The sequence below is a fragment of the Oryx dammah genome, unplaced genomic scaffold, assembly GCF_014754425.2.
Source record: "Oryx dammah isolate SB20612 unplaced genomic scaffold, SCBI_Odam_1.1 HiC_scaffold_17, whole genome shotgun sequence".
NCBI lineage: Eukaryota > Metazoa > Chordata > Mammalia > Artiodactyla > Bovidae > Oryx > Oryx dammah.
In genome coordinates this window covers 21,674,162-21,693,608 of record NW_024070201.1, presented here as the reverse complement: position 1 = coordinate 21,693,608, position 19,447 = coordinate 21,674,162, and the positions used below count along the sequence as shown (strand labels likewise).

General features: G+C 37.9%; 1 protein-coding gene across 3 annotated transcripts in view; it reads left to right on the top strand.

The window, feature by feature from the left end:
• Nucleotides 1-1,139: 1,139 nt before the first annotated feature.
• Nucleotides 1,140-19,447, top strand: part of IL18 (interleukin 18) — a 28,425-nt gene continuing 10,117 nt past the window's right edge. For all 3 annotated transcript variants that reach the window (XM_040257988.1, XM_040257990.1, XM_040257989.1), the window contains exons 1-2: nt 1,140-1,320; nt 18,753-18,836. In XM_040257988.1, coding sequence (XP_040113922.1) covers nt 18,761-18,836 — 76 coding nt within the window. In that variant the 5' untranslated portion in view covers nt 1,140-1,320; nt 18,753-18,760. The remainder of the gene's footprint in view (nt 1,321-18,752; nt 18,837-19,447) is intronic.

Here is a 19,447-nt window from a genome sequence, read left to right as displayed (position 1 = left end):
GTAGTTGCAGTGCATGGGCTTCTTGTTGCAGCGGCTTTTCTCATTGCCAAGCACTGGCTCTAGGGTACCTGCGCTCAGTAGCTGTATGCACAGGCTTAGTTACCTCAGGGCATGTGGAATCTTCCCAGACCAGGGATTAAACCCTTGTTCCCTGCATTGGCAGGCAGATTCCTAACCACTGAACCACCAGCAAAATCCCATCATACACTTCTTTTTTGATTATTTATTTTTAATTGGAGAATAATTGCTTTACAATATTGCATTGGTTTCTTATGTGTTTTTTTTTTTCCTTCTGATAATCACTGTACCAAGCACCCTCAACCATCTTATCTTAGACTTCCTTTGTAATAACTACTGTGGACATAATGTTTCTTTGACGTTATGAAATGAAAACCCTATCTTGTTGACAACTAAAAAAACACACAAGCAACAACAACAAAAACACCTCAACTAGCTGTTTTTATAAACGTTTTGTTTCCTAATTCTAGAAGCGCTGTTTCCATACAGTCTCTGAACTGGCAAAAAAAAGCAAAAAAAAAAAAAAAAAAAATCACTGCTAATTCCCTTGCTAGCAAGGTAATACAATTTAGCACATGTTCAAGAGAAATTAGCTAAGAAACTTTGTTTCTGTTAGTTATTTTCAAGGCTGTGATAGTAACACTCTGCTCTTTACCAGTTTCATTTTAGGTGGGGTGATTACATTACAGGACTTACCCCTCCTAGGGCTGATTATTCATCACTGTTGTTCAGTTGCTAAGTCATGTTCCGCTTCTGCCATCCCATGGTATTCAGCTCTGTTAGATGAGAAAATGTGCTAAAGCCTGAATAGAAAGTCTCAGAAGAGAAAAATTAATGTGAGAAAAATGCTTCTGATTGACCAAGCAGGTGCTTTTTTTTTTTTTTTTTTTTTAAGTGTTTGGGTGTACTTCGGAAAGAGGTAGAAACTTTGAAGGGCCAGAACTGCAACAGAAGAAATGATTTCATTAACGTGATTTTATATTAAAAGAAATATCCTTATTCTCTGACACTTTGTTTCAGGTTTCACTGCCTTAGGAAACAGGCCACGTTTGAAGGCGGGTCCTAGGCGTGCCAGAATAGTCTCCTCCCTCCACCTTCTTCCTCCTTTCTCCCTAGGGCTACGCCCCCTCCTTCCCAGACGGCAGTCTGATCCGGACCGGCAAGAGTTCTGCTTTCCAATGCTTTCAGCGCTCCTGGCTGCCTGGTTCGGCTGCTGAAGGGGCTGCCGTCTTCTACAGGAAAAGAAAAGGACCTCAAACCTTTCAGATCAGGTTTCCTCTCCTAGGAAGCTACTGAGCACAGGTAAGAAATATCATTACTTGCTATGTAGAATACTCAAGCATGGAGATGACAAGTAAGTGATAAGATAGAAAAGCGATTGAGAGGAATTTTACTTCTCTCACATCACTATGATGGGAGACTAGTTGATAACAACAAAAGAAACATAGATAGCATAGTCAGAGGAAAATCTTTTTCTCTCTTTTAGCCACTCTTGGAGAGTATCACTTTAGAGGAAATGTTCTCAAACATCTTGATCCCATGACCTCTTTATACTCTTAAAAATTATTGAGGATCCTGAAGAATTTTTGTTTCTCTGGGCTATTTATTGTATTACTGTCATTTGCTATATTAGAAATTAAAACTGAGGGGAGAATGGCATTGAAACATGTATAATATCATATAATAATCGAATCGCCAGTCTATGTCCGATGCAGGATACCGCATGCTCGGGGTTGGTACACGGGGATGACCCAGAGAGATGTTGTGGGGAGGGGGGTGGGAGGGGGGTTCATGTTTGGGAACGCATGTACACCCGTGGTGGATTCATGTCAATGTATGGCAAAACCAATACAGAATTGTAAAGTAAAATAAAAAAATTAAAAAAAAAATTAAAACTGAGAAATGTAAAAAATAATGACCTGTTTATTTGAAGATAACAATAGACACATGACATGTTAGCATAAATAACTAAATAACATTTTAAATTATGGATAACTATATATTGCAAAAAAAATCTCCTGTGCAAAGTGAAATTGTTTTCATTTTTACAAATCTCTTTAACATCTGGCCTAATAAAAAAAAAAACAGGTGTATTCTCATCTGCTTCTGCATTCAGTCTATGCAATATCACACAAAATGTAGTCCCTGGTAAACTCTGTTGTATACACTTATGAAAGTGAAAATTACAAATTACATCTTAGATTCTATTTTGAAAATTTCTTTGACCTCATGAACCCTCAAGAATCATTGCTTTAGAATGTTAAAATAAATAAGCTTCTCTTTAAAGGGAGCCTCAACTCTGAATCAACTATTTTAAAAACAAACAAAAAATTATCCGAAATCTTGATGGAATCTGCACCAGCACCCTTATGCTGTGCTACATTGGACAATATTATAGCATTCCCCAGAAGAATTTTATTTCACAGCAAGGAAAGGGCTGAGTAATATCTTCATTTCTTAAATGAAGATTCTTAAATTCTTAAATTCTTCTTTATGCCATCTGTATGTGTGTGTTAATTGCTCAGTTGTGTCCGACTCTTTGTGACCCCATAGACTGTAGCCCACCCACCAAACTCCTCTCTCCTTGGAATTTCTCCAGGCAAGAATACTGGAGTGGGTTGCCATTCTCTTCTCCAGGGTATCTTCTCAACCCTGGGATTGAACCCTGGTCTCCTAAATTGCAGGCAGATTCTCTACCATCTGAGCTACCAGGAAGCCCATGCCTACATGTAACTATCTCAGTCAGTTCAGTTCAGTCCAGTTACTCAGTTGTATCTGACTCTTTGCAACCCCATGACTTGGAGCACGCCAGGCCTCCCTGTCCATCACCAACTCCCGGAGTTCACTCAAACACATCCATCGAGTCAGTGATGCCATCCAGCCATCTCATCCTCTGTTTTCCCCTTCTCCTCCTGCCCTCAATCCCTCCCAGCATCAGAGTCTTTTCCAATGAGTCAACTCTTCGCATGAGGTGGCCAAAGTATCGGAGTTTCAGCTTGAGCGTCAGTCCTTCCAAAGAAATCCCAGGGTTGATCTCCTTCAGAATGGACTGGTTGGATCTCCTTGCAGTCCAAGGGACTCTCAAGAGTCTTCTCCAACACCACAGTTCAAAAGCATCAATTCTTCGGTACTCAGCTTTCTTCACAGTCCAAGATTTAAATCTTCCTTCAAAATATCTTTTTAAATCTGGCTTGTCCATAATATCCCTATGTAAATATTATGAATTCTTATATTAATTCATTCATGAATTCTTATCATAGTTTCATAGCCTGTCTCTAATATTTTTCATGTCATTGCCAGCTCAGTAATCTGCTTTCTTATTGCCTGTGAGATTAAATATGTTCTTTGTGATTTTTCCAAGCCCTCTATAGTCTAATCCACCCTACCTTGTGTTCACTGCAGGACTGCAGAATTTCCACTACAGTCAAAAAAATAGCTCCATTCAGTCCACCTCTCACCACAGTATGGGGTTAATTATCATCTAAATGCTCTTCCTTGTACTCTATCTCTTCAATCAAGCAATCAGGATTAAATTCAATTCTCCTTTTCACACAAGCATCCAGCAGTTCTATTTGGGCTTCTTGCTTTGAGTCTGTATTTAACAGTTGATTTGTTTTGCCCAAGGTCCCAATCTCCAGAACTGAGAGAACAAGACATCCACAGCAATGCAAACGCAAAAAGAGAATTTATTGCTAGCTCGAGCCACGACCCTGACTGTATCCAACACAGTGGAATAAAGCCAGAGCCCCGAGCCCTATATTACAGTAGTATTTATAAGTTTAGGACAAAGACAGGGAATTGGCAAGGTTGGATTGGTTACAAGGGTTTCTTTGCATCTATCAATTGGCTAGATTTTCGCGCGCGCGGGCTTTCTTAGGAGATATCTATCTTCGTCCCGATTGGCACAGACCAGGCTACTGGGAGCATGCTGACAGGCTGAGTCCTCCCATCAGGGGTAATAAATTTTGATCCCGCCCGGGCAGTGACTCAGCTGCTTCTGGGATGCTTGCTCCAGCCTATTTTAGTCATGGCCTCTATCAGGCCTCAACAGATTATATACTGTACACCTTTTATCATTTAATATTTACCTAAATTTTTACCTGAGTCTTCTTCCACTCCCCACCTCTACCATGCCCACATACTTATCTTCATTAAGATGGCAAAATCTTGAAGGACAAAATGACTTATAGAACTGAAAAGTTCTATTTTGACCTTGTTGCTGTCGAGATGACTACCTACCCAATTTTAGGGAATTAGTTAGGTAACATGCTTCCTCATTTCATCCCGTACCTATTCCACAGAATTGGAATTCCACAGCAAAGATAAACATAATCATTACTGCTTTTCAATTTCAAGACATTTTGACTTTTAATCTGATAGTACGTTTTTAAATTCCCTTGGCTTAATAAAGCTAGTTAAATATTCCATTGGTATGTATTGTTTTTGAATTATGAGGAAGTGGTTACTAGGATGTTTGCCACATATAAATGCCTCTTTCTCTGCCACCTTAACTAGAATCTATAATTATAGAATGCTGGAGCTAGGTGAAAAAAAAAAAAACTCAAATATTGACCATTCAACACTCTCTTGTCCAAATGAGGAAACTAAGGCCCTCAGAATTAAATGACTTACCCCCAGAAAAGGTTGGAACATATGTGGTTTAATCACCATTTATGATAGATGAATGATTTTCTGCCATTCACTACTAGCCTCTGGCTAGTTTCCAAGGCTTGTATAACTAAAACTTTTTATTGATGCAAAGAATCAATGATCCCTGCATATTCCTGGAAGAATCTGTCTGGGGTAGTTTATAACTCTTTAAAAAGAAAAAGTTAATAATCTCAGAATCTTAGCCTGAAATATTCAAAGCATTTTTATCTGATGGGACCTATAATTTTTATAGATTAAAGAAAGCAAAGGAATATGGATGAGAAAGGAAAAGAGGAAAACTGAGGGCAGTGGGAGCAGAAGAGGAACACAATACTTGTAATCTAGATAGATGTTTTAAGATCTAACAAAAAAGAAAGTGCTAAGAAAATAAAGAATTCAAAATAAACACTTGCATGAAATAAAAGAGAAAGTAAAACTGTTAATACTAGAGAAAAAAAGAAGAAGAATATTTGAGAAATTCTATTTTTAAAAATCCGTCTTCAGATTTCCCTATTCTTTCCCTTTCTTAGTGGCTTTCGGATGGTTTAAGTTTTTTGGTGTTCTTTTTTTTTTTGGCTGTGTCAGGTCTTAGCTGCTTCGGACTCTGAAGCATGGAATCAGCAATTGTGGCACATGGATTTTGTTGCTATGCAGTCTGTGGGATCTTAGTTCCCTGACCAGGAATCAAACCCATGTCCCCTGCATTGCAAGGTGGATTCTTAACCACTGGACCACCAGGGAAGTTCCAGAGTTAGAGTTTTAAGATAGAAAAAAAATTTCTACCAGTCTCTTTACACAGTGTTGTCATGGCAACAAGGTTTATCATAGAAAACATGTATTTAACATTTTTTGAGCTCCTACTGTGTGATAAACTCTTTCCAGGTGTTGAAGATTAAAAACTCAGAAGGCATCTCATTGTCTTAAATAAACTCAGATTGAAGATGGGTAGACCTATTTGTAATCAAAGTAATCTTAATTCAGGGTAATAAGAACTATTTTAGAAGCATGAACACAGGGAGGGGGTTGTGGGCACTCATGAGAGAAGGATTAGCCAAGTGTGGAGGAGTCAGTTTTCCTGGAGGAAATGTTTGAGCTGTGACTTAAAGGATAAACAGTGAAGAAGGGTTTGGTAGGCAAAAAAGGGAGGGGAAATTTTAGCCTGATGGGAAATAACTGGCTAGACAGTGGAATGAGGGAGAGTCTGAAAGGAAGAAAAACAAGGAGAGGAAACTGAAATAGAAGATATGAGAAATGACAAAAGCTAGATTTAAAATAGTGCTGGTGGAGATGGAGAGGAGACATCAAATTCTAGGCACATTTCTGAGTTAAAATCTGTGGTATTTTTGAGACAGGAAAAGATTAAACAAAGGAATTGAGAAGAACTCCCAAGTTTCAGTTTCACTGGGTAGGTCGTTCGTGTCCAACTCTTTGCAACCTTATGGACTCCTCCCAGCCTCTTCTGTCCTCGGAATTTTCCAGGCAAGAATATTAGAGCAGGTTGCATTTCCAACTCCAGGGAATCTTCAACCCAAGGATTAAACCCACATCTCTGTGTCTCCTGCATTGGTAGGCAGGTTCTTTACCACTCTGCCACCTGGGAAGCCCAGGTTTCAGTTTGGGACAGGTTATTTGGACATACTTGAGAAGGTAATTCATTAGTACATCCTACAGTTGGGACTATGAATCTGGAGCCAGAAATTGTAATTTGCAAGTTATATATCCCCCAGTAACTGCCACCCTCTCTCTTTATAGTTAAACTTCCTAAAAGAACAGTTTATATTCAATGTCTTTACTTTTTTTTATCCCATTCTGTTCTAGATCTTTGTCCACTTGCCTTCCCTTCCTCCACTTTCCCTAAACTGTTCTAGTGATATCAAAAATTTCTAATTGCCAAATTCATTGAACAAGTTTAAGCTTGTGTCTAAATTATGGACTTTACAGCTTCTGACTCCAACCAGCTGCTTCTTGTTGAAGTTCCTTTGCTTTTTGACTTCCGTGATACTTATCTCTCAGATTTGCAAAACTGATTTAATAATTTTCTATTCAAGACTGTCTTTCATTCTGTTTTCTTAATGAGGTAATCACTCAACAAATTGCCCAGAAACTTTGAAGTCATCCTCAATTCCTCCTTTTTCCATTTGACCCGCAACTAATCAGCTAAAAAATGCTTCTTAATCTCTCTTGAATCATGCCTACAGCCACTGCCTTAGTTTGTAGCCTCATCAACTCTTAACTTGTTAAAATTGTTTCTGCAGCTGTTTTCTGGCCTCTGTCCAAATTTATTAATATCTCATCAAATCTATTTTCTATACTGGTGCCAGAGAGAGCTCTTTGAAACATAAATTTCACCATGTCTTTCTTCTACTGAAAATAAGTCAGTACTTTCAGAAAAAAAGTTCAAGTTCTTTAGCCTACTCTCCTTTTAAAGCTTTTGGCAAACTTAACTATACTGCAAATTGCATTTATCTGAACTGAACTAGGCAGAATCAAACTAATTTAAAATGAAAATAATAATCTCACTTTATAGGCAAAATGAAATATGTGAACTCCAAATTAAATAGTTTGTTTAGAATGATAGTTTCAAAGCTGGTAGGCCAAGTGAGTTGTGAACTGCTAACACTATTGCCACAGAGAAGTGTCTCTTCTACCCAGTAAAAATATCTGCTTTCACATTGGCATATTGAAAGTGAAGCTATTCTTTAAACATCTCAGAAGCTCTTGAGACAAACAGGTTATTGTGGCATTATTTTTATCATAATTTTAGATATTTATTCATTCAGCAAGCATTTATCAGATGTCTGCTACACACCAGGTTCACAAAACTGAAGCTGATGATATTCTTACTCTTATGGAATTTACATTCTAGCAGGGGAAAAAATAATAAAGGATATATTTACAAACCATGTTAAAATATTTGAGGCCATATTTTTATGAAATTGTCTAGAAAGTGTAATTTTCTTTGGAAATCTCAGCCATTTATTTTCAATATCCCCACCCCCACTTTGCCTTGATCCCTTTCATCAAGGCACTTAGATATTCCAAAAGCTCATTCTTTCTCTTGTTTTTTTCTTTAATTGGAGGATAATTACTTTACAATGTTGTGTTGCTTTCTGCTATACAGCAACATGAATCAGCCATAAGTCTATATATATAGACTCCCTCCCCTCCCTCTTGAGCCTCCCTTTTGCCTACTCCCATCCCACCAGTCTAGGTCATCACAGAGACCAGGCTAATCTCCTTGTGTTATACAGCAACTTCCCACTATCTGTTTTACACATGGTAATGCATATATTTCACTGATACCCTCTCTATTCTTGTCGTTTTTTTAATTTGAACAATGTTTATGGAGAGTCATGTGGTTCTCTAAAAAGTAAATGTAAAATAAAAAGCATACATATGTGTATATATGCATATATGTATGCTTATTTATTATATATGAACTGAATCTATATAAAAGTGTTAAATAGCCACCAAATGGACAGTCAGTTCAAGATGGTGGCCTCACAAGATCTTGAACTCACCTCCTGCCACAGACAACAGATCTACAGTTACATATAAACCATTCCCTCTGAAAAAGACCTAAAAACTAGCTGAAATTTCCTCCACAAGAAAGGATAAAAGAGCCACATTCAGATGGGTAGGAGATGGAGAAACATGGTTTCACCAAGAACCCCATTTAGGGTGCAGCAACCCACAACAGAGACTGATAACATAAAGCAGAGCTATTCCTCGAGGAGCAAAAAGTCAGTGCCCCACAGCAGGCACCCCAGCCCTGGAGAACTATACCAAAAAGATAAGCCCCCAATATATCTGGCTTTGAAAATCAGTAGAGTTTATATCCAGGAGAACCACAGGGCTGTGGGAAACAGATTCTGCTCTAAAAGGGCTTGTGTGCAGATTTATTTACCATAGGACCATCATAAAAGTAGCACTTTGAAAAGCACCCAGACCAAATGTGAAAGAAGAGTCATTTGCTAATTTTAAAGCATCTGAGGAAAGTGCAAGAGCTTGTTAGTACTCTCTCCACCTGGATGAAGACACTGGCAGGTGCTGTTTTGGCAATTTCCTTCTATCTTGCTAGCACTGGCACAGACGAGTGCCATCTTGGTACTCTCCCTATAACCTGCTAATACCTCTGGGCACACTGCACCCCCATATTTCTCTCCTGTACCTGCCAAGGCCAGGCAGGTGTACACAGCCCACATGGGGGAATGTTCCTAGACCTCTTAATTTTGGTGGCTGGAGGGAATGCATTTCTAGGTCCCATGAATCTGAGACAATCAAATGAGGAGTTCTCAGAAGACTACCACCCTCAGGGTGCTGCACAGACAGCAGACTGAAATGTACCTCCAGTGTCCCTATGAAAAAGGACTAACAACTTGTCCTTGAGCTTCAGCTGAGGAGCACACTTCACGTTTATCTCATCTAAAAGCCATGGGGGAACCATCTCTGCACTCTTCTTTGGCTTTACTGCAGTTCACTGGCACCTACAAGAAAGGATCTCACACACACTACGATAGCCCTGATTTCTGCCAACTGTAGTCAAAAGGACACCTTCAGATGGCTAGCTCTGGTGGCTAGCAGAATTTATCATTGCAGTCCCACAGGGCAATATATATTTACATACCTTAAAAACGGCTGCCTGGGAGTCTGGCTTCTAGTAAGCCTAAAGCTAGGTGCTAACTGAGGTCTCTCCCTCTGAAATACTCACAGGTCCCTCAACACTTGGGACCTATCAAGAATAAATCAGGCTACATATACAATCACAAAGGTTGAGTGACTGCCAAGAACTAGGGTAAGGTTAAATAATAAGGTTCATCTTTACACAAGATCATGCCTTTAAGACTAGGAGAGATAACTGTTTTGCCTAATATATAAAAACAAATACAGAAAGTCAAGCAAAGTGAGGAATGAGAAGAATATTTTCCAAAGGAATGAATAAGATAAAACCCCAGAAGAAAATCTTAATGAAATGGAGATAAGTAATTTACCTGATAAGTATTTTAAAGTAATGGTCATAAAGATACTCATCAAACTCAGGAGAAGAATGGATGAACTCGGTAAGAACCTCAACAAACAGAATATAGATGAAAGTACCAAACAGAAGTCACAGACTGAAGAAGACAACAACTAAATTGAAAAATACACTAGAGGGACTCAACAGCAGACTAGATGAATCAGTTATCTGAAATACAAGGCAGTAGAACTTACTCAAACAGAGCAGCAAAATAGAAAACAAATTTTAGACAGTGAAGTTAAGGAACCAGTGGGTCAAACATCAAGCAGAATTGCATTCACATTACTGGGTTCTCTAAAGGAGAAAAGAGAGAAAGGGGAGCAGAAAACTTATTTGAAAAAATAATAGCTGAAAACTTCCCTTACCTGGGGAATGAAACAGATGCCCAGATCCAGGAAATCCAGGGAGTTTCAAAAAAAGAAAAATGCAAAGACACCAAGACACATTATAATTGAAATATCAAAAGTTAAAGAGAGAATCTTGAAAACAACAAAAGGAAAAGCAATTTATTACATACAAAAGAAGCCCCATAAGAGTATCAGCAGATTTCTCAGGAGAAAGTTTGCAGGCCAGAAAAGAGTAGCATGATATATTCAAACTGGTGAAAGGAAGAAACTTCCAACCAAGAATACTCTACCTGGAAAGTTTTATCATTCAAAACTGTAAAAAAATAAATAGCTTTTCAAACAAACAAAAGCTAAAGGGGCTCATCTCCACTAAACCAGTCTTACAAAAAATGTTAAAGGGACTTTCTTAAGCTGAAAAGAAAGTGCACTAATTAGGAACAAGAAATAGGTGAAAGTAAAAATCTCATTATAGAGGTAAACATATAATAATTAGTGGATTAATCACTTACAAAGTTAATATAAAGATTAAAAGACAAAAGTAATTTTTAAAACTACAAAGCAACTAATTAAGGATTACAGAAAGTAAAAAATTTTAAGTGTGACATCAAAACATAAAAATGTAGAAATGAAAATGTAGGGTTTTATAATACATTCAAACGTCTTTAAACTTAAAATATATATTTCATGTAGAAGCTGTTTAGATATCACTCTCATGGTAATCACCAGGCAAAAATCTATAGTAGATACACACACAAAAATGAGGAAGGGATCTAAGCATAACACTATAGAAAGTCATCAAACAACAGAAAAGAAATCAAATGATGAAACAAAAAGAAATGATAAAACCGGCAGACAGGCAGAAAACTATTAACAAATTGGTGATAAGTACATACCAATCAATAATTATCTTAAAAGTAAGAGACTAGGTGGGATAATTTGGGAGAATAGCATTGAAACATGTAATTACCATATGTAAAATAGATACCAGTGCAAGTTCGATGCATGAAACAAGGCACCCAAAGCCAGTGTTCTGGGATAACCCAGAGGGATAGGGTGGGGAGGCAGGTGGGAAGGTGGTTCAGGATGGGGGTATACATGTATACCCATGATCGATTAATGTTGATGTACGGCAAAAGTCATCACAGTATTGTAAGGTAATTATCCTCCAATTAAATAAATTTTTTTCAAAGTAAGGGGACTAAACTCTCCAATCAAAAGACAGAGAGTAGCTGAATGGATAAAAATATAAGAACCATCTATATGCTGCCTACAAGATTTATTTCAAACTTAATGGATATATACAGAACATTCCAGCCAAAAACAGCAGAATATATGTTCTACTTAAGTACACCCAAGTGCATGTGGAACATTCTCCACGGTAGATCATATGTTAGGCCACAAAATAAGTTTCATGAACTTAAGATCAAAATCATGTCAAGCATCTTTTCTCATCACAGTAGTTTGAAAATAGAAATCATCTATTTAAAAAATGGAAAAATCACAAATATGTGGAGATTAAAAAGCATTCTATGAACAACCGAAGGGTCAATGAACAAATCAAAAGAGAAATTTAAAAATTACCTTGAGACAAGTGAAAATGGAAAATTAACATGCCAGAACTTATGGGATACAGCCAAAGGAACTCTAAGAGGGAAGTTTATAGTGATACAGGGCTACTTCAAGATACAAGAAAAATCTCAAATAAATGATCCTACTTTACAATTAAAGAAAAAAAGAACAAATTAAGCCCAAAGTCAGCAGAAGGAATTAAATATTGAAAATCAGAGCAGAAATAAGTGAAATACAAACTAAAAGAACAAAGTGCATGCATGTGTGCTCAGTCATGTCTTACTCTTTGCAACCCCATGGACTGTAGCCAACCAGCCTCCTCTTTTCCAGGCAAGAATACTGGAGTGGGTTGCCGTTTCCTTCTTCAGAGGATCCTTCTGACATAGGGATTGATCGAACCTGTGTCTCCTGCATCTCTTGCACTGGCAGGCTGGTTCTTCACCCCTGTGGCACCTGGGAAGCCCAAAAGATAATAGAAAAGAGCGATGAAACTAGGATCTGGTTCTTTGAAAAGATAAACAAAATTGACAAACCTTAAGGAGACAAGCAGATGACACCACCCTCATGGCAAAAAGTGAAGAGGAACTAAAAAGCCTCTTGATGAAAGCGACAGATGGAGAGTGAAAAGTTGTCTTCAAGCTCAACATTCAGAAAACGAAGATCATGGCATCTGGTCCCATCACTTCATGGGAAATAGATGGGGAAACAGTGGAAACAGTTTCAGACTTTATTTTTGGGGGCTCCAAAATCACTGCAGATGGTGACTGCAGCCATGAAATTAAAAGACACTTATTCCTTGGAAGGAAAGTTATGACCAACCTAGATAGCATATTCAAAAGCAGAGACATTACTTTGCCAACAAAGGTCCGTCTAGTCAAGGCTATGGTTTTTCCTGTGGTCATGTATGGATGTGAGAGTTGGACTGTGAAGAAAGCTGAGTGCCAAAGAATTGATGCTTTTGAACTGTGGTGTTAGAGAAGACTCTTGAGAGTCCCTTGGACTGCAAGGAGATCCAACCAGTCCATTCTGAAGGAGATCAACCCTGGGATTTCTTTGGAAGGAATGATGCTAAAGCTGAAATTCCAATACTTTGGCCACCTCATGTGAAGAGTTGACTCATTGGAAAAGACTCTGGTGCTAGGAGGGATTGGGGGCAGGAGGAGAAGGGGACGACAGAGGATGCCTGGATGGCATCCCCAACTCGATGGACATGAGTTTGAGTGAACTCCAGGAGTTGGTGATAGACAGGGAGGCCTGGTGTGCCACAATTCATGGGGTTGCAAAGAGTTGGACACGAATGAGTGACTGAACTGAACTGAAGGAGACAAGAAAAAAAGACAAAGAACTCAAACAAAAAAGATCATAAATGAAGGAGCAGAAATTACAACTGATATAGAGAAATACAAAGGATCATAAAAGAGTTATGTAAACAATTATGCAGCAACTAACCAGACAAGCTAGAAGAAATGTATAATGTCTAGAAATACTCAGTTTTAAGACTGGACTGAATCAGCTATCGAAAATCTCCCAGCAAACAAGTCTAGGATGGAAATGTTCAGTAATGAATTCTACCAAATATTCAAAGAAGATTGACATCAACCCTTTTGAAAGTGTTCCTAAAAACTAAAGAGAAGTGAGTGCTTCCAAAGTCATTTTATAAGGCTAGCATTACCTTGATACCAAAACTAGACAAGGAAACCAGAAAAAAATTATGGACTAATATCCTTCATGGGTATAAATGCAGAAATTCTTAACAAAATATTAACAAACCAAATTCAACAATACATTAATAGGATCATACAACATTATCAGCCAAAGAATTGATGCTTTTGAACTGTGGTGTTGGAGAAGACTCTTGAGAATCCCTTGGACTGCAAGGAGATCCAACCAGTCCATCCTAAAGGAGACCAGTCCTGGGTGTTCATTGGAAGGACTGATGCTGAGGCTGAAACTCCAATACTCTGGCCACCTCATGCGAAGAGTTGACTCATTGGAAAAGACCCTGATGCTGGGAGGGATTGGGGGCAGGAGGAGAAGGGGATGACAGAGGATGAGATGGCTGGATGGCATCACCGACTCAATGCACATGAGTTTGGGTGAACTCCGGGAGTTGGTGATGGACAGGGAGGCCTGGCGTGCTGCGATTGCAAAGAGTTGGACACGACTGAGTGACTGAACTGAACTGAACACCATTATCAAGTGGGATTTATTCCAGGGATGCAAGGGTTGTTCAGTTCCACAAATCAATGTGATACATTAGATTAACAAAATAAAGGATAAAAATCTTATGATCATCTCAATAAATGCAGAAAAGTATTTGACAAAATTCAATACCCTTTCACACACACACAAAAAACAATCCTCAACAAAGTGAGTATAGAGAGATCTCACCTCAACATAATAAAGGCCATATTTGACAAGCCCACAGCTAACATCGTACTCAACATCAAAAAGCTGAAAATTTTTTATTTAAGATCAGGAACAAGATAAATATACCCACTATTGCCAGTTTTATTCAACACAGTATGGGCCCTCCTAGCTAGGGTAATTCATCATGAAAAAGAAATGAAAGATGTCCAAGTTGGAAAGGAAGAAGTAGAACTGTCACTATTTGCAGAAAACAAATTTTATACATAGAAAATCCTATGACTCCACAAAAAAGTTAGAGCCAATAAATGAATACAGTAAAATTGCAGAGTACAAAATCAGCATACAAATATTGTTTTTTTATACACTAACAACAAAGAACAAGAAAGAGAAATTAAGAAAACAAGCCCATTTACAATTACATCAAAAAAATAAAATATCTAGGAATAAACTTAGTCAAAGAGGTAAAGACCTATAATGCCAAAAACTATATGACACTGATGAAAGAAATGAAAGAGATCCAAATAAATGGAAATATAGTCCATGCTCATGAATTGGAAGAAATAATATGATTTAAATGTCTGTATTACCCAAAGCAATATACAGATTCAATGCAATCCCTATTAAAACTTCAATGGCATTTTTCACAGAAATAGAACAATACATCCTAAAATTTGTATGGAACCACAAAAGATTTTGAATAACTGAAGCAATCTTGAGAAAGAAGAACAAAGCTGGAGGCATTATATCCCTGATTTCAAACTACTAATACATTGCAAGCTATAGTAATCAAAACAGTGTGTATTAGCACACACACACACCCACACACCCACACACAAAAGAACAGGCACATAGATCAATGAAACAAGACAAAGAGTCCTGAAATAAATCCACACATGTATAACCAGGTTATCTATGAAAAAGGAGGCAAGAATATACAATGGAAAACGACAGTCTCTTCAATAAATAAATATTGGGAAAACTGGTGCCATGTGCAAAAGAATTGAACTGGCCCACTGTTTTATACTTCTACCAAAAGAATAACTTAAAGTGGATTAAAGACTTAAATGTAAGACCAGAAACCATGAAACTCCTAGAAGAACACATAAGCAGACATCTCCTTGACATCAGTCCGGCAATATATATATATATATTTGGCTCCGACTCCAAATTAATGAGACTATGTCAAACAAAAAACCTGCACAGTGAAGAAAACTATCAACAAAAGTAAAATGCCACATTTGAATGGGAGAACATATTTGCAAATCATATCCAATAAGGGATTAATAGTCAAAGTGTATAAAGAACTCTTAAAACCCAATAACAGCAACAACAAAAAGAAACCTGACTTTAAAAATGGTCAGAGGATCTGAGTTGATTTTGCCAAACAAGACATACAAATGGCCAACAGGTACATAAAAAGATGTTCAGTATCACTAATCATAAGAAAGATGACTTATCATCTACATATCTCTCAAAATTATCAAAAGAATAATAAATAGCAAGTATTGGCAAAAATGTGCAGAAAAAGAAACTATGCATTGTTGGTGGAAATGTAAATTTCTGCAGACTATAAAAAAATTAAAAATAGAATTATCATATGATCTAGCAATTCTAATTCTGGGTATCTGTTGAAAACAAAAACACTAATTCAAAGAGATATATTCAAACCTATGTTTATTGCAGGATTATTCATAATAGGCAAGATATGGAAAATCCTAAAAGATAATGCTGTTAAAGTGCTATACTCAATATGCCAGCAAATTTGGAAAACTCAGCAGTGGCCACAGGACTGGAAAATTTCAGTTTTCATTCCAATTCCAAAGAAAGGCAATGCCAAAGAATGTTCAAACTACCGCACAATTGCACTCATCTCACATGCTAGTAAAGTAATGCTCAAAATTCTCCAAGCTAGGCTTCAACAGTACATGAACTAGGAACTTCCAGAAATGTTTAAGCTGGATTTAGAAAAGGCAGAGGAAACAGAGGTCAAACTGCCAACATCCACTGGATCATAGAAAAAGCAAGAGAATTTCAAAGAAAAATCTACTTCTGCTTCACTGACTAAGCTAAAGCCATTAACAGTGTGGATCACAACAAACTGTGGAAAATTCTGAAACAGATGGGAATACCAGACCACCTTACCTGCCTACTGAGAAATCTGTAAGCAGGTCAAGAAGCAACAGTTACAACCGGACTTGGAACAATGAACTGGTTCCAAATTGGGGAAGGAAAACATCAAAGCTGTATACTGTCACCCTGCTTATTTAATTTATACGCAGAGTGCATCATATGAAATGCTAAGCTGGATGAAGCACAAGCTGGAATCAAGATTGCCGGGAGAAATATCAATAGCCTCAGATATGCAGATGACACCACCCTTATGGCAGAAAGTGATAAGGAACAATAGAGCCTCTTGATGAAAGTGAAAGAGGAGAGTAAAAAAGCTGGCTTAAAACTCAACATTCAGAAAACAAAGATCATGGCATCCAGGCCCATCACTTCATGGCAAATAGTTGGGGAAACAATGGAAACAGTGAGGACTTTATTTTCTTGGGCTCCAAAATCACTCCAGATGGTGACTGCAGCCATGAAATTCAAAGATGCTTTCTCCTTGGAAGAAAAGCTATGACCAACCTAGACAGCATATTAAAAAACAGAGACGCTACTTTGCCAACGAAGATCTGTCTAGTCAAAGCTATGGTTTTTCCAATAGTCATGTACAGATGTGAGAGTTGGACCATAGAGAAAGCTGAGTGCCAAAGAATGGATGCTTTTGAACTGTGGTGTTGGAGAAGACTCTTGAGAGTCCCTTGGACTACAAGGAGATCCAACCAGTCAATCCTAAAGGGAATCAATCCTAAATATTCATTGGAAGGACAGATGCTAAAGCTGAAGCTGAAGCTCCAATACTTTGGCCACCTGATGTGAAGAACTGACTCACTGGAAAAGACCCTGATGCTAGGAAACATTGAAGGCTGGAGGAGAAGGGGACAACAGAGGATGAGATGGTTCTATGGCATCACCAACTCAATGGACATGAGTTTGAGCAAGCTCCAGGAGTTGGTGATGGACAAGGAAGCCTGGTGTGCTCCTGTCCATGGGGTTACAAAGTGTCGGATACAACTGAGCAACTGAAATGAACTGAACTGAACTGATCAGGAAACAACATAAGTATCCATCAATGGATGAATGGGTAAAGAAGATGAGGTGTATATAATGGAATCAGTTCAGTTCAGTTCAGTTCAGTCGCTGAATATCCACCTCCTCCCAGGGATGGAGGAATCTGGTGGGCTGCCGTCTATGGGGTCGCACAGAGTTGGACATGACTGAAGCAGCTTAGCAGCAGCACCAATATGAGTTAAGTGTATTCACCTGAGTTTTAATTTCCTCCTTCTTCTATATATGTTTGGCCTCTAGCAAACTGTGCTAGAAAAAATTTGAGTCACCTCTAAGTATAGGCATATAAACCAATTGACAACTTTGTCCTAACCATCTTCCTTGGAGGACCAACCATAACTGTCCTCAGGGAGCCATGGACCTCTGAAGTCTAGAGTAGAATTTCTTAATCATTTCTGTGACATGGACCCTCCCATGGCCAATCTGGTGAGTCTGTGGAGTCCTTTTCAGAATCATGTTTTTATATGCATAAAATTAAATACTTAGGATTAGAAAGGAAATCCTTCATAATTAAAGAATTACCAAAAAAAATTTAACAAATTTTAATAGATTTATATGTGAGTCTTTATTTGCACATTAAATAACAAGATGTCACATTGAAAATAATAACTTCCATATGTTTCAAAGTAGTAATGAGCCATATTTCAAGATCTCTGCAACAATTATAATACAGTAGAAAATATGTATGTCTATTAATGATAGTCACAGATACTGTGTATAATACTGTGGTTTGTTTCCTGAAGCATAATGGAAGGAACTGTTAAATTTCAGCTAGAAGTTGGTGAAAATATTTGTGTGTTTTTTTTTTCCCCATCCAAGTTCAAAGATTTCCCAGATTTAGAACCCTTGCTCAATAAACAAAGGTCTGGAAGGATACATACCATTTTGGAGTGAGGTTGGGTGGAGTGGAACAGAGGAAAAGAGCAAAAAAATTCTTAGCATTTTCAAATTCTATATTTGATTTTTTTTTAACAGAAAGATTGTATTTATGTATTACTTGTGCTAAAAGCATAACATAGTCCAGTCCAGACTCCAGATCAAAAGCTCCTCTGGCTCAGAGAGGGAGCCATCAAGATGCAGAGCCCTTCAGCCTTCTCTACCCCACCCCTACTCCAGGCAGAAACACCATTTTTAGCATTGCCTCACCTTTAGCACTTTGACAGTGAAGTCGCAGTCTTCAGTCTTTCACTCACAGAATCCTGTTGGTTGTAAGGCAGAGATGGAACCAGTCCCTAGTTAAAGGACAGGATTAGATGTGTTTCCTATGTTTATACTGATAACATATGCATATTTCTAACAAAATACTGGAATAGTAAATCAGTTCAATAATGGACAACTTATCCTCCCTTTATAACACTGTTTAATGAGAATATACTTCCATTATCTAGATTTCAAATATCTAATGGTTTGCAAGAGTACATTTGAACACATGCATTCATAAACTGAAGACTCCTGTCATTTATTAAATGTCCAGAGTGTTCATCAGCATGCTGGACTTCTGAAATTGGAGGTAGGACAGAACAAGGCTGTGAGTGGTAAAAGATTCCTTTTGTGTGAAAGGAATAATCACTACCTTTTAACAGGTGACTGTTTGCTTTCATTAGGCATAAAGATGGCTGCAGAACCAGAAGACTATTGCATCAGCTTTGTGGAAATGAAATTTATTAACAATACACTTTATTTTGTAGGTAAGTTCAAAACAGTGGGCCAAGTACAGGGTTTAGACACATGTATTCACCTAGAGTTTGAGCAAGCTCCAGGAGATGGTGAAGGACAGGGAAGCCTGGTATGCCACAGTCCATGGGGTCACAAAGAGTCAGACATGACTGAGCAACTGAACAACAACAATTCAACTAGAAAATATGTTATAGGCAAACTATTAAGTCACTTGTTTTTTGTTACCAGATTCCATTGTAATATACACACTTCTCTGGAAAAAAAATATTGGGCCTCTAGAAATTAATCGTAGTATGTCCAAGGTCCCAATACTTTGTCCTGCCACCTCTCCCAGCAATTAGTTCATAGTAGCCCACCCAGAAGGTGGCTGTCATGCAAATCCCACAAAATCAGATACATTTGGGTAATACAATTTCCCAAAGCAAACTGGCAAATTACATAAGAGATATGTATCTTAAATCTGGAGTTCTGTGAGTTATTTTATGTAAATATGTTTGACAAATAAAAACAGATTCTTATGATTAATCTTCCCTGGGCAGTTGGGCTTCACTTGAAAGCTTCATAGAAAATTCTTTGGTGACTTTCCATCGAAGCAATAAATTTAAGATTAAAATCTATCACT